This window comes from Eutrema salsugineum, unplaced genomic scaffold, assembly GCF_000478725.1.
Source record: "Eutrema salsugineum unplaced genomic scaffold, Eutsalg1_0 scaffold_5, whole genome shotgun sequence".
In the NCBI taxonomy this organism is placed as follows: domain Eukaryota; kingdom Viridiplantae; phylum Streptophyta; class Magnoliopsida; order Brassicales; family Brassicaceae; genus Eutrema; species Eutrema salsugineum.
In genome coordinates this window covers 10,610,992-10,626,814 of record NW_006256612.1, presented here as the reverse complement: position 1 = coordinate 10,626,814, position 15,823 = coordinate 10,610,992, and the positions used below count along the sequence as shown (strand labels likewise).

Here is a 15,823-nt window from a genome sequence, read left to right as displayed (position 1 = left end):
AGAAAAAAGCAACATATCAAAAAAGAGTTGAACAAAGAAAAGTAAGTTATAATGGAGGAGAAGGAACGAGGAATTATAATGAGCAACCACTACTAATCCACTTCCCGTTGATACTTGCCAACAGATGATACTGGTCAATAGTTCTCTTTTCAATGATATAAATGATACTGGTCAATGGTCATTCGTACGTTAAACACCCTTGTTTAATGTTTCGTTTTGAGAATATTTGGACATTTTTTTATAAATAGCTAATTTTACATATGTATTGTGTAAAATTACCTCTGACTATATTTTTTGTGTGAAAACTAACTTTATTAGCATGGGTAAAAGACATTTGTACCTTTAGTATTAAGAGCCAAGTCGGAAGATTGATCCTAGTGGAGAGAAAAAAAAGATTGAACTCAAAATATTTACGCGGGAAATCCATTTTCTAATATGCTTAATTAATCATATTATCATAAAGAAGAAATCATATTAAACGTGCGTTACAAACATACAACATGTGAACCAAGTTCAAAATCACACCACACGTGATTTAGCTCACCGGATCAGGAAACTTTGAAAACATATTTTCTTGAAGAAACGGCATCCTTTCATAAATTTCCCACCAAAAAAATTGTTCCATCAAATTCGATAAATAAAACACTGGGCTTTTTGTTATTAAGTAACAAGTTAACAACTAACCTAAAATGACCGACCCGACCCGGCCCGACCTCACCCGAGACCGAAGGAGTAAGTGTGTAATTTTGTACAAAATACAAATTTGACTAATTGTAAAAGAAAGGCGCTTCAGTGACCAATTTCTTCTCCAGTTTCGAAAACGAAGACGAAGGGCATCGACGAGCTTCATCGGCGGCGATCTTCGACAGCCCTATCGATCTCCGATTTCAAAACTAGATTCTATACTAAGAAGAGGAAACTCCGAATTCAAAAAAAAAACGAAACTTGTTATTGGGTTTCGTATTTTTCTACCGTTTTCCATCACGTTCAGATCTCATGATTCATTGCCCGATCTCGTTTCGGTTCCGTAAACCTTGATGCACCGACCTCATGCTCGTTCCAGGTTGAAAAAAAAATCAGATATGGATCAGCTCAAGGTTCAGTCTCGACCTGGCCAACGATCATCGCCGTCGTCGACGAACACGCCCGCCAAACCCAAGTGTAAACCGGCGAGATCGACTGTCCTCATAATCATCGCTTCCATCGCTATCGCGTTGGGTTTATTAATCGTTTGCTGCTCAATTTTACTCCCGGGAAGGAACCGGAGAGTTTCGCTCCGGTACAGCGTCGTGATTGACGGCGGGAGTTCTGGGACCCGAGTTCACGTATTCGGGTTTCGGATTGAATCCGGGAAACCGGTTTTCGATTTCGGTGAGAAGAATTACGCTAGTATGAAGCTGAGTCCTGGTTTGTCTTCGTATGCTGATAATCCGGACGGAGCGAGCGTGTCAGTGGCGGAGCTTGTGGAGTTCGCGAAGGGGAGAGTTCCGAAAGGAATGTTGAAGAAGAGTGATATTAGGTTAATGGCGACTGCTGGGATGAGATTGCTTGAGATGCCTGTTCAGGAACAGATTCTCCAAGTTACTAGAAGCGTTCTTAGATCTTCTGGGTTTAAGTTTCGAGAGGAATGGGCATCTGTTATCTCAGGTTTGTTTTCGGAATCGATTCCTCATTTGATCAGATGCAATGCTACATTGTGGGAGTAAAGGAGAGTGTTTGGCTGAGATGCTCTTATAACTCTTGTTGTTTAGTATTGGGAGTGCTTTTGGTTTATGTTTCATTTTCTTCTATATTAGCTTAGTTGATTGATAGTAAACTTGCACATTTATTGGCGATTGGAAGTGCTAATCATTGGAAACTTTTGAATTTTTGTACAGGATCTGATGAAGGTATGTATGCTTGGGTTGTTGCCAATCACGCGCTAGGTTCTCTTGGAGGTGATCCGTTGCAAACAAAAGGGATTGTTGAACTCGGTGGGGCTTCTGCTCAGGTTTTGTCTCTTCCTTCCGAATTTGTCATCGATGAAATACCAACTGTGTGGTAAATGGTCGATTGAAAAAAGATGACTGTTTGTGCATGGGTTTTAGGTGACATTTGTGTCTAGTGAGCTTGTACCACGTGAGTTTTCGCGTACGATATCTTATGGAAATGTTTCATACAGTCTATACAGTCACAGCTTCCTCCACCTTGGGCAGGTAACTTCTGAGAGCAGAGTATCTGTCTTTGAGAAATTGTTTTCTTTTAAATTGATCCTTTTAAAGTTTGGTCTTTGGAAACTTTCTGTAGTTGTGCCCCTATTTGGTGCTTGTTGATCTCTGATTTTGAAATATCCTAAAAATTGTTTTGTAGAACATGCCACGAAAACAAAGGAATTTTACACTTTGTGAATGTTGAAGATGCTATTAACTTTTGTCGCCTCGCAGGATTCAGCACATGAAAAGTTATGGGAATCACTCCACAACTCAGGTTAGTTGTTGATAAATCTGTAAAGTAATCACCAGATTACTGAACTTGACATTTTGCAGAACTAATAATTGCACTTTTGAGAATAGGTAATTATAATAAGCTCCTTGCTTCTCGAAGCTCTTACTGTGTTTCAATCCTTGCAGCTGCAAACTCTACAGGGGAAGGAATAGTTACCGACCCTTGTACTCCTAAAGGATACAAACCCGACAAAAATTCACATAAGGATTCATCCGGATTAGTAGCTGAAGAAAGCCGATTTACATCATCACTTCAAGCTGCTGGTAATTTTTCAAAATGCCGATCTGCTACTTTCGCCATGTTGCAGGAAGGAAAAGGTAAAAAGCACTATCGGAATAGCTGAATATCGTTTGTCGTTTCAAGTTTCTTTGATCTCTTATGGGTTTACTTTGAATACAGAGAAATGTGCTTATAAGCATTGTTCTATTGGAGCAACATTCACACCTAAGCTTCAAGGAAGTTTTCTGGCGACAGAAAATTTCGTCCACACCTCCAAGGTATAATCCTTTGAATTTCATGTTGGTCGGCGTCAAGATATGTCTGAACTTGTGGAGAATTGTATGAACAACTCGTGTTATATGTCTGTCTTGAAACAGTTTTTTGGATTGGGAGAAAAGGATTGGCTGACTGAAATGATTTTAGCTGGAAAGAGATTCTGTGGAGACGATTGGTTGAAGTTGAAAGTGAAACATCCAACATTTAAAGACGAAAGTTTGCTTCGGTATTGTTTCTCATCAGCATATATTGTCTCAATGCTTCACGATAGTCTTGGTTTTGCTCTTGATGATCAAAGGTAAATGTTCCAGCACAAATTTAAGAACATTAGATCAGTTCAGTTTTGGGTCTCAATTTGAAATTATGTTTTTGTTTGTTTTATGCAGAATTGGGTTTGCGGATAAAGCAGGAGAAGACATACCACTAGATTGGGCATTGGGAGCTTTTATACTAAATACTGCCACAACCACTTCTGATTACAGTGGTAAATCTAGAAAAATTCCTGATTTGAGTAACGTAGCCAGTTACAAAACATGATATTAGTTACTAGTACATAAATGATACTTTTTTCAGATAAAACAAGTAAATTATCACCGTATATTTGTATTTACGTTAATTCGTGTTTAAAAAAAAATTACAGTCTTCATTGATCTCTTTTTGTGAAATAAGTTAGCTTCCCATACAAAATTGAAAACTGATTTGAATTGTATGGATTTTCTAAGTTTCTACATCATTTCTCAAACAGCTCATGTCTTATAGTTATCACACTAAAACACACAACTTCAATGAAGCAAAACAATTATTTGAAACTTTTAGAAAGCTGTAGTTATGTATTTTTCACAACGAAAAAAATACTACAGCTCAAAAACTTACATTTACTTTTACGGTTATTAATCTCTATAGTTACACTTATAATCAATTAGACTAGAATAAAATTTGATGATTATTTTTCTTGAATATACTACTTCACAAGAAGATCTCCCCTTACGGCATCTTTAGGAACACGCCTGTCGTTTGCTTGGAAACGCTTATGGTCGGCCTAAAAACCAACTCCAAGAGGTCATGAAGATAGTCATTGCTTCCAGGGAATCGACGGAACTTTGGACAGTTTCATAGTAAACGCAAACCGCAAATACAAATTTTATGACTGTAAATTTATGAAAATATTTTAATCAATGACGGTATATTATAACGTTACGACAGTTAACTGTTTAATCAATTATACAATTGTTTTTTTTGAAATTAATTAAATCAATGAAATGTCTTATTTGATTTGAACAGCAAAGATTAAAACTAAAAATTAAAAAACAGCATCCATTCATGCCCTATCAGTTTTTGTACTAAGGACATCAATCTCGTAGAAAACTCTATAAGAGATAATTATCAATCTACCCCCGAATATATGTCCAAAGATAGTAGTAATAAAACCAAAATGGACATGAAATGGTCGTCGTTAGAAATGGACCACGTTTGAATAGACATGTGTGGCTCTGTCACTTAGAAGGGCTCGTTAATCACGTGTTTGAATATGACCTCATCCCGACCCGACCCGACCCGAGTACGTATGTTAGTTGTAAGTTGTAACTTGTCAAGTTTTAAATAGGCGCTCTATAGACCCAACTTCCTCTCCACTACGACAATAAAATAAGGAGTCAAGGAGGCTGAGACTAGCGACGAGCTTCAAAGTCGACGGTCTACCAACGGACGTTTCTGAACTCCGGTTTCTCACCGGTAATAGAATCATCAGTTTCTAAAACCCTAAGACGAAGAAACTTCTAATTCACGAATACAAATTGCTATTGCGTTACGTTTTATTTTTTGGGTTTATTAAGTATACGTTAAGATGTCATTATTGTAGTATTGTCAGTTTTCCTTTATTGGCTACCTTAACGTTAATACAACGGATCTAACGCTTGTTTTCAGGTGGTAAACACAAATGAACTCGGAGATGGAGATGGAGGATCCTCTCATTGTTCAGATTCTACCCGACCACCGAACCTCGCCGCCGTCGCCGACGTACATTTTCACTAAGCCCAAGCCGAAACCCTCGAAACCGATTCTCCTGCTAATCTTCGCTTCCGTCGTTTCCTTCGCTATGACGTTAGGGATACTTTTTGTTTTCTATTCAGTTCTGTTCTCTGGATGGAATCACAGAAGCTCGTTCCGGTACAGCGTCGTGATCGATGCCGGAAGTTCTGGGACCCGAGCTCACGTGTTCCGGTACTGGCTCGAATCCTCCGGGAAACCGGTTTTCGATTTCGGTAAGGAGAATTACGCTAGCTTGAAGCTGAATCCTGGATTGTCTTCGTATGCTGATAATCCGGAAGAAGCTAGCGTGTCACTGAAGGAACTCGTGGAATTCGCCAAAGGGAGGGTTCCGAAGAGAATGTTGAAGAACAGTGACATTAGGTTGATGGCCACTGCTGGGATGAGATTGCTTCAAGAAACTGTTCAGGAACAGATTCTTGAAGTTACCAGAGGAGTTCTCAGATCTTCTGGTTTTAGGTTTCGAGACGAATGGGCATCGGTTATCTCTGGTTAGTCTTTTTGGAATCAAATCTTGCATTTGACCAAAATGTGTTTTTTTTGTTGTTGTTTTGTTTAAGATTAGGGCTAGATTGATCGCTGACTTACCAATTCCATTCTGTAAGAATACATGAAAGTGTAATTGTTTTAGATGCTCTAGTAACTACTTGTGGTAGTATTGTTGGATCTATGTTTTTATATATATATATATATATATATATGTATATATTTTTAAAAAAAAAAAAGCTTACTTGAGTCAGTGATAGTAAATGTGCCTTTATCCATAAGACACTAATTATTTAAAAAAGCATGGGAATTTTTTTACTAGGATCTGATGAAGGTATGTATGCTTGGGTTGTTGCAAATTATGCACTTGGTTCGCTTGGAGGTGATCCTCTGCAAACAACGGGGATTATTGAACTCGGTGGAGCTTCTGCGCAGGTTTAGTTTTGCTATCGAGAGAGAGTCTTTTTTTTTTTTTTTTTTTTTTGGGTTAAAAGAGATAGAGAGTCTATTTATCAGACTTAAGATTTATAAACCTCAATTGGGTGGTCGATGATGACTGTTTGTGGATTTGTTTAGGTGACATTCGTGTCAAGTGAGCCTGTGCCTCCTGAGCTCTCGCGTACGATAACCTATGGAAATGTTTCATACAAAATCTACAGTCACAGCTTCCTCCACTATGGACAGGTAACTTCTGAGAGCAGACTACTTGTCTTGGAGTGCCTGTTTTCTTTAATTCATTTTTTTTTTCAAAGTTGTTTGGAAACTTAGTGTAACTTGTCCCTATTTGCTATTTTTTTTAACCTCTGTTTTTTCTTACATTGCCTCAAAATTGTTGATCAATGCTACCAAGAAAATGGTTTTTTTTTATCATTTGTTAATTTTCAAGAAGCTATTAACTTTTGTCGCCTTTCAGGATGCAGCACAAAAAGATCATTTGGAATCACTCCAGAACTCAGGTTAGTTGTTGATAAACCGATCAAGTAATCACTTATTGTATACCTAACTTGGAAGATTTTGTAAAGTAAATTATTGCACTTTTGAGTTTAAGCAATTGTTGCAAACTACTCTACAGGGGAAGGAATAGTTACTGATCCTTGTACTCCTAAAGGATACATTCTAAACAAAAATTCACACAAGGATTCATCTGGATTCTTAGTTGAGGAATACAAACTTACAGCCTCGGTTCAAGCTGCTGGTGATTATTCAAAATGCCGATCCGCTACATTAGCAATGTTGCAGGAAGGAAAGGGTAAGAAGCATTATTAGCATAGCTGAATGTTTCAATATTCTTGAATCTCTCATGGATGCAGCTTTTGTTGTGTACAGAGAATTGTTCTTCTAAGCATTGTTCTATTGGATCAACATTCACACCTGATCTTCAAGGAAGGTTTTTAGCTACAGAAAATTTCTACTACACCTCCAAGGTATATAATCCCATGAATACATATGTTTGATCGACGTCAAGATTTGTGGAGAGTGAATTTGTTTGAAGAATATTTGGTGTTATGTTTCTGTCTGGATCAGTTTCTTGGGCTAGAAGAAAAGAATTGGCTGTCTGAAATGATTTCAGCCGGCAAGAGTTTCTGTGGAGAAGAATGGTCGACACTGAAAGCGAAATACCCAAAAACAAAAGAAAAATATTTGCGTGGATATTGCTTCTCATCAGCATATATTATCTCAATGCTTCACGATAGTCTTGGCTTTGCTCTTGATGATCAAAGGTAATTTGTCAGCTGCCACAAAATTCAATAACACTTACATATATCAATATATTAATGTCGATTTTTTAGTTGGTATCAAAAACAATATGTTTGTACGTTTTGTCTGCAGAATCAAGTTTGCAAATAAAGCAGGAGAAAAAGGCATATCACTAGACTGGGCACTGGGAGCTTTTATCCTAAATACTCCCACGGCAACTTGTGATTACTTTGCCAAATCTAGAAAAATGCTTAGCTGAAATATTAGTTTGCTATGATATATCATGTTTCCAATAAAACACGTAAGTTATGTCATGTAGATGTAATTTACGTTAAACTGTGTTTGCAACTATTGTATTTTTTCAAAATTAAGAAAAGGAAACTCTATATTGAGAACATCAAGCAATAAGATGACACCAAAAAAAAAACATCAAGCAATAATAGATTTTTGAATCAATATGAAAAGAAGAAATGGGAGGTTCCGCAAGTTACTTGATGTAAGATATATTATTTATATGAGAAATATTTGCCAGAAAACATGATGACATGGACTTGTGGATTTTGTATTAGGCCAACTTCTTCTCCACTACTAAAAAACCGAGTCTGTTTATTTTGTTTTCTCTTATTTCTGATTTATGTTTTGGTCCAGTTAACTCGAATGCAAACCACGGTCGACTTCTTGTTAGGATCGTTTATTGATATGATAAATAAAAAAACAAAAAAAAAAACAAAGGAGACTGCTGAGAGTAACGACGAGCTTCATCGATTCTCCTACTAACTTTGACTTCCGTATTGGTAATTTCCACTCTTAACAAAAAAGTTATTTGGTAAAAAAAAAAACAAAAAGTTATTTTATTTTTAATCAAATTATTGTAATTTTAAACTAAGTCATTTATTTCCAGCATAGAAGCCACCTTCCCATGATCTAATTGCCAGAATTTTGTGTTCATTTTTTTGTTAATCTAAATTATAATGTAACAAAATATAGACCTAGTATATAATGTGGATACTTATAAGTTATAATATTAAAAATATGCTTTTAAAAACCACAAATCAAGGAAATGAAAGAAATCATAGTTTTCCCCTTATACTGTATAACAAAAATCAAGTAAATACTACAAAGAAATTAATTTAAATATCATAAATCCAAATTTTCTATAATAGTTTGTTTGTCAACAAGATATAATTTTCTTATTAAGAAAACTAATTTTGTACGGTACTACTTAAGGTTTTTAAAAATATCTGTAAACAATATTTGTACATATTTAATAACATATATAAATTAAAATTAATTAAAATTACTTTTTGTTTTAAATAGTTTATCCCTCCGGTAAAAAAAATTGTAGATTATTGGTCGATATGACGTTGGGGTTATTATTTGCTCTCTATCCAATTCTATTCTCCGGATGGAATCAGAGAACAGACCCAAGCTCGTTCCGGTACAGCGTCGTCATCGATGCCGGGAGTTCTGGGTCTCGAGCTCACGTGTTTCGGTACTGGATCGAATCCGGGAAACCGGTTTTCGATTTCGGTGAGGAGAATTACGCGAGCTTGAAGCTGAATCCTGGTTTGTCTTCGTACGCTGATAATCCTCAAGGAGCGAGCGCGTCAGTGGCTGAGCTCGTGAAGTTCGCAAAGGGGAGAGTTCCGGAGGGAATGTTGAAGAAGAGTGACATTAGGTTGATGGCGACTGCTGGGATGAGATTGCTTCAAGTGAATGTTCAGGAACAGATTCTTCAAGTCACCAGAGGAGTTCTTAGATCTTCTGGGTTTAGGTTTCGAGACGAATGGGCATCGGTTATCTCTGGTTAGTCTTTTGGAATCAATTCTTTGATTTGACCAAAAATTGATTTTTTGTTTGTTTACGATTTGGGCTAGATCGATTGATCACTGACCAACTCTGTGGGAGTAACTCTTGGTGTAGTTTTGTTGGACTTTGGATCTTTGTTTTAAATTTCTCTTCTTTTTGTGTGTAAAGCTTAGTTGAGTTGATAGTAAATGTGCCTGTATCCATTAGGCGGTACTTATTTGAAATATCTTTGGGAAATTTTATCCAGGATCTGATGAAGGTATGTATGCTTGGGTTGTTGCAAATCATGCGCTTGGTTCGCTTGGAGGCGATCCTTTGCAAACGACGGGGATTGTTGAACTCGGTGGGGCTTCTGTGCAGGTTTAATATCCTCCCCTGTCAAATTTGGTATTTTTGAGACTTTCTAAGTGAATGGTCGACGATGACTGTTTGTGCATTGGTTTAGGTGACATTCGTGTCAAGTGAGCTTGTGCCTCGTGAGTTTTCTCGTACGATAACCTATGGAAATGTTTCATACAGTCTATACAGTCACAGCTTCCTCCACTATGGACAGGTAACTTCTGAGAGCAGAGTGCTTGTCTTTGAGTGCCTGTTTTCTTGGATTCATCTTTTGTTTTTTTAAGTTGTTTGGAAACTTTGGTGTAACTTGTCCCTATTTGCTGTTTATTGATTCTTACATTTCCTCAAAATTGCTGATAAATGCTACCAAGAAAATGGATATTTATCGTTTGATAATTTTCAAGAAGCTATTAACTTTTTGTCGCCTTGTAGGATGCAGCACAAGAAGAGTTTTTGGAATCACTCCGGAACTCAGGTAATCTTAAACCTACCGAACTTGAAGATTTTGTAAAGTTATATAATTGCAGTTTTGAGTTTAAGCAATTGAAACAATCTTCTCTTCCGTCAAAGCTCACACAGTTGCAAACTCTACAGGGGAAGGAATAGTTACTGATCCTTGTACTCCTAAAGGGTACATTGTCGACAAAAATTCACACAAGGACTCATCTGGATTCGTAGTTGAGGAAAACAAATTTACAGCCTCGGTTCAAGCTGCTGGTGATTATTCAAAATGCCGATCCGCTACATTAGCAATGTTGCAAGAAGGAAAGGGTAAGAAGCATTATTAGCATAGCCGAATGTCGTTTCTCGGTTTCAATATTCTTGGATCTCTCATGGATGCAGCTATTGTTAGGAAGGTTTTTGGCTACAGAAAATTTCTACTACACTTCGGAGGTATATAATCCCATGAATTCATGTTAGTCAATGTCACGATTTGTGGATAATTTGTCTGAGCATTTGGTCTTATGTTTCTTTCTGGATCAGTTTTTTGGGCTAAAAGAAAAGAATTGGCTGTCTAGAATGACTTTAGCCGGCAATAGTTTCTGCAAAGAAGAATGGTCGAAACTTAAAGTGAAATACCCAAAAACAAAAGAAAAGTATTTGCATGGATATTGCTTCTCATCAGCATATATTATCTCAATGCTTCACGATAGTCTTGGTTTTGCTCTTGATGATGAAAGGTAAATTGTTACTGCCACAAATTCAAGAACACTTATATCAATAGATGTCGTTTTTTTTGGGGTTTTCGATAAAAAGAAACTATGTTTGTTTTCTCTGCAGAATCGAGTTTGCAAATAAAGCAGGAGAAAAAGGCATATCACTAGACTGGGCACTGGGAGCTTTTATCCTAAAAACTTCTACAGCCACTTCTGATTACAGTGGCAAAGCTAGAAAAATTCTTGGCTAAAGTAACGTAGCCAATTTATTTTGAAAGTCAAGAAAAGAAAGTTCATTCGAACAGGTAATATGTTGATCGATCGAAGCCAGTAATCAATGTTCACAAAAATATACCTTTTGTTACTCTGTAGAATTTCAAAGTTTGTCTAAACTTGGAGTCTTCTGAAATAGAGATTCAGTTGTCCGTGACAAATCGTAATTCAGCGTAATTCAGAGCAGTTCATCTTTTCTATCTTTGATAAAATTTTATAGATTAAATATTATATATGCAGTTGTTATCCCAAACGTATAATAGTACTGTAATTAACATCTACATAATAAAAGTTTCATACCCTACACTCTAATACAATAAATTAGCTTTGCTGTCCAATTTATTATTATGTTTTTTTTTCTTGGGTGCATCCAAGTTATTATGTTATTATATAAAATTTATTGTTTCAAAGTTACTAATTTAATTTATCGCGACACCAACACGTAAATCCATTCGTTTTAACTAGTAAAAAAAATTCTATAATTCTAAATCAATAGTCTGATAAATATTTTTAGAATTTTATAATTTCATCAGTGTTAATGAGTAAAAAATGCATTAATATGCTAAAAAGAAATGTCCTTACGAAAGAAAAAAATAAATAAAACATCCTTCTTTAGTCAGGGGGGCCACACGAGAAGTAAAAATAAAGGAAGTAAAAGTCAATTAATATGGGTGACCATCATACCGTTTCAGCTGGTTTAATACGGGCAAAATGCCCCATATCCAACAACGTGGTTCCCCCTAGGCCTGAATTTTTCGGGAAGGATAATCCGTCCTGTTCCATACCTGTCCTGAAATTCCCGAACATTTTAAGAAAGGAATTTCTCATTCGGGTTTAAAAATAATATTTGAATGGGTAAAGGAAAGGGTATGGACTAGAATGGGATTATCTGAACTTCTTGTTGGGTAATTATATAAAGTGAAATTTTAGAAATTTTGGTTAATTGAAAATTTTTTTATAATAAATAATGAGTTTTTTCAATTTATTAACAAATAATAATTTTTTAAAAACAAAAGATTGATTTTAGTTTAATTATCCAAAATTTTCTCGTCCTTTCCCGTTCTTTTCTCGTTTTTTTCCCGATTATATTTTATTTTGGGATTGTATGGGTAATATGTTTTGATTTCCTAATTTCTCATTCCCGTCTCATACCCGTTAATTTTCCTCCCGTTATTTTGTGGGAATATTTTGGGTAGTATATTCAGATTCCCAAAATTCTTATTCCCATCCCTTATCCGTAAATTCTCATCCTAGTTCCCGAAAATTTCAGGCCTAGTTCCACCTATCAAAGGCCTATGGTTTGAAGAAACGCGCGGTTCAATTTTTTTCTATTCAAATTAGTCTTTAATAATACATTAAAAAAAATGTAGATGTATTGAATTAGAAAAACTGTTGAAGATTTTTTCTAATTTAGTAGGCTAATATTATATTACCACAGCAGAACCCCATCATTATGATTGGAAAGATTGGAATCTTCCCTCCGACCACGCTTAAATGAACCTACGTGTCTCTGTCTCATCTGTGTCGCTTAGCCATAAACATATGAATCACGATTTTTATTTTTTATTATTTTTGTGCAAAACATATGAATCACGATGCATTGACTAATATATATAAGAGTAGGTGTTTTGTAAAGTACTTAAGTTAGTAAACAACCATCGGAGACTGAGCGGAAAAACAGGAGACTGAAGTGTAGCGACGAGCTTGTCTCCGTTTATATATAATCATGTTCTAGACATAAGACCAAGAAACTTCGGACTCAGTTGTCAGTACTAAGCTAAAACAAAAATTGGTATCGGGTTACGTTTTTTTTTTTGTTTTCTAGCGTTTCACACTACGTCAAGATCTCATTGATTTTCTAGTTCGTTTTTTTTTTAACGGTTACTTAAACGATCTCATGCTCGTTTTCAGGTTTTGAGAAAAAATGAAATCGGAGACGGATCTTCTCAAGGCTCAGATTCTACCTGACCACCACCAATCATCGCCGACGTACACTTTCACTGAGTCCAAGTTCAAGCCCAAACCCACGAAATCGATTATCCTGCTAACCTTCGTTTCCGTAGCTATCACGTTAGCGATATTCTTTGCTTTCCGTTCAGTTATATTCAATCGGAGAAGCTCGTTCCGGTACAGCGTCGTGATCGATGCAGGGAGTTCTGGGACCCGAGCTCACGTGTTCCGGTACTGGCTCGAATCCGGGAAACCGGTTTTCGATTTCGGTAAGGAGAATTACGCTAGCTTGAAGCTGAATCCTGGATTGTCTTCGTATGCTGATAATCCGGAAGAAGCTAGCGTGTCACTGAAGGAACTCGTGGAATTCGCCAAAGGGAGGGTTCCGAAGAGAATGTTGAAGAACAGTGACATTAGGTTGATGGCCACTGCTGGGATGAGATTGCTTCAAGAAACTGTTCAGGAACAGATTCTTGAAGTTACCAGAGGAGTTCTCAGATCTTCTGGTTTTAGGTTTCGAGACGAATGGGCATCGGTTATCTCTGGTTAGTCTTTTTTGGAATCAATTCTTACATTTGACCAAACGTAATTGTTGGTCTTAGAATTAAAGATTATATATATAATAGATATGGATCTCTCTTTTGATTGGTGTTATATCGTGTGTCACATGTTGTTAGTATTATTGGATTTATATATGTTGAAGTTTCATTTTATATTCTATTAGCTTAGTTGAGTTGATAGTAAATGTGCCTATATCCATTAGTCGGTAATTATTTGAAAATCTTACCAGGATCTGATGAAGGTATATATGCTTGGGTTGTTGCAAATCATGCACTTGGTTCGCTTGGAGGTGATCCTTTGCAAACAACGGGGATTGTTACACTCGGAGGCGCTTCTGCTCAGGTTATTAATTAGTCAAATTTGTTATCAGACTTAAAGATAAACCTATATCTGACATGTTTGTGGATTGGTTTAGGTGACATTTGTGTCAAGTGAGCCTGTGCCTCCTGAGTTGTCGCGTACGATAACCTATGGTAATGTTTCTTACAAAATTTATAGTCACAGCTTCCTCCATCTTGGACAGGTATGTAAATTCTAAGAGTAGAGCATTTGTCTTTGAGTGGTTGTTTTCTTTCATGAACCCATTTCAAAAAAAAGTTATTTGAAAGCTTAGTGTAATTGTGTCCCTATTTGCTGCCTCATGGTCTCTGTTTTTTTTTTTTTTTTTTAAATTAATTTCATAAAAAATGTAAAACATGCCAACAAAACTTTGTTAAGTTTGAAGAATGCTATTAACTTTTGTCGCTTTGCAGAATGAAGCACATGACAAGTTATGGGAATCACTCCACAACTCAGGTTGATATTGTTAATAAATCTCTCAAGTAATTAGCAACATTTGAGTTTAGGCAAATTGAAATAAGCTTCATTCTTATTTTTCCCCCACAGAACTCATATACAGTGTTTTAATCCTTGCAGCTGTAAACTCTACAGAAGATGGAATAGTTACTGACCCTTGTACTCCTAAAGGATACATCTTCGACCAAAACTCACAGAAGAAAAACTCGACCGAAGAAAGCAGATTAACAGCTTCACTTCAAGCTGCTGGTAATTTCACTCAATGCCGATCGGCTACATTCGCAATGTTGCAGGAAGGAAATGGTATGATCATTATAAGGTATAGCTGAATATCGTTCTTCGTGTCAAGTTTCTTCATCTCTTATGTGTGTAGTTTTGGTATTTTTTGTTTACAGAGAAATGTCCTTATAAGCATTGTTCTATTGGATCAACATTCACACCTGATCTTCAAGGACATTTTTTTGGCTACAGCAAGTTTCTACTACACCTCCAAGGTATGGAATTAATGACTATAATTAAGATCCCATGAATTCATATATGTAGGTCAACGTCAAGATTTGTGTCTAATTTTTTTTTGAACATTTGGTCTTATATATATGTTTCTGTATGAATTAGTTCTTTGAGTTGCATGAGAAAGGTTGGCTGTCTGAAATGATTCCAGCCGGGAAGAGATTCTGTAAAGAAGAATGGTCGAAATTGAAAGATAAATACCCAACGACAAATGAAGAATATTTGCTTGGGTATTGCTTCTCGTCAGCATATATTATTTCAATGCTTCACGATAGTCTTGGTTTTGCTCTTGATGATGGAAGGTAAAATTTCACTTCACAAATTCAAGAACACTTATATCAATGAATGTTGGATTTGAGTTTCGATCGAAAACAACATGTTTGTTTTAATTTGACTGCAGAATCGAGTTTGCAAGTAAAGCAGGAGCAAAAGACATACCACTAGATTGGGCACTGGGGGCTTTTATCCTAAAAACTTCTGATTACAGTGGTAAATCTAGAAAAATGCTTGGCTGAAGTATTGGTTTGCTATGATGTATCTCAAGTGTCCAATAAAAAACCTAAGTTTTTTTATTTATTTGAACCTTTGTGTTGTTATAAGGTTAAACTGTGTTTTCAATTATCTATTGTCGTCGTTTCTTTTAATGAAATTAAAAAAGGTTAGCTTACTCATAAAAATATTGAATGCCAACTTATTACGATATTCATTGTCCGTAATGTATGTGGCGGTATGTGTGTGATTTCGACATTTTAAGAAAACTTATTCGACCTTACAATTATTTTAAAATGCCAAATATAATTTGAGTTCATTCAATATCATATATATATATATATATATATTGTTTTTGATCTGACTTACTTTTTAAGTCTACAAGTAAAGGAAGCAAAAAAAAAAAAAAGTCTGCAAAAAAAAGAAAATACTAATTTCCACTACTAGGTCTTAACCGAATTCTACGTAGAATTTAGTTTGAAGCGAGTTAAAAAAAAATAAAGTACATTCTTACAAGTGTCATTCTGCTGATCGAAGCCAATAATTCACAAGATATATATTTTGTTGCTCTATAGAATTTCAAAGTTTTTTTAATTTCTAGACTTGGAATATCTTCTGGAATTGGATTTAATTGTACGTGACAAATCGTAACTCTGCGTAAATTATTGTTTCAAAGTAACTAATTTACTTGATCGGAAGAACAAGAGTTCTAACCTTGTGTCAGGCCAGGC

General features: G+C 35.9%; 2 protein-coding genes and 2 pseudogenes across 2 annotated transcripts; all 4 read left to right on the top strand.

Moving 5' to 3' along the window:
* The first annotated feature begins 1,037 nt into the window (after window positions 1–1,037).
* Window positions 1,038–3,715, top strand: LOC18993448 (probable apyrase 4). Its single transcript, XM_024153130.1, has 8 exons — window positions 1,038–1,647; window positions 1,878–1,990; window positions 2,088–2,195; window positions 2,424–2,466; window positions 2,610–2,801; window positions 2,884–2,981; window positions 3,081–3,277; window positions 3,366–3,715. The coding sequence occupies exons 1-8, from the start codon at window positions 1,038–1,040 to the stop codon at window positions 3,514–3,516; spliced, it is 1,512 nt and encodes a 503-aa protein (XP_024008898.1). The 3' UTR covers window positions 3,517–3,715.
* A 928-nt stretch (window positions 3,716–4,643) lies between these two features.
* Window positions 4,644–7,552, top strand: LOC18993447 (probable apyrase 5). Its single transcript, XM_006416975.2, has 9 exons — window positions 4,644–4,710; window positions 4,903–5,516; window positions 5,834–5,946; window positions 6,088–6,195; window positions 6,425–6,467; window positions 6,584–6,760; window positions 6,838–6,935; window positions 7,036–7,232; window positions 7,342–7,552. Exons 2-9 carry the CDS (start codon window positions 4,916–4,918, stop codon window positions 7,466–7,468), a joined length of 1,464 nt encoding a protein of 487 aa, XP_006417038.2. The 5' UTR covers window positions 4,644–4,710; window positions 4,903–4,915; the 3' UTR covers window positions 7,469–7,552.
* A 1,015-nt stretch (window positions 7,553–8,567) lies between these two features.
* Window positions 8,568–10,980, top strand: LOC18993446 (annotated as a pseudogene).
* Window positions 10,981–12,453: 1,473 nt separating this feature from the next.
* On the top strand, window positions 12,454–15,260 carry LOC18993445 (annotated as a pseudogene).
* Window positions 15,261–15,823: the final 563 nt, after the last annotated feature.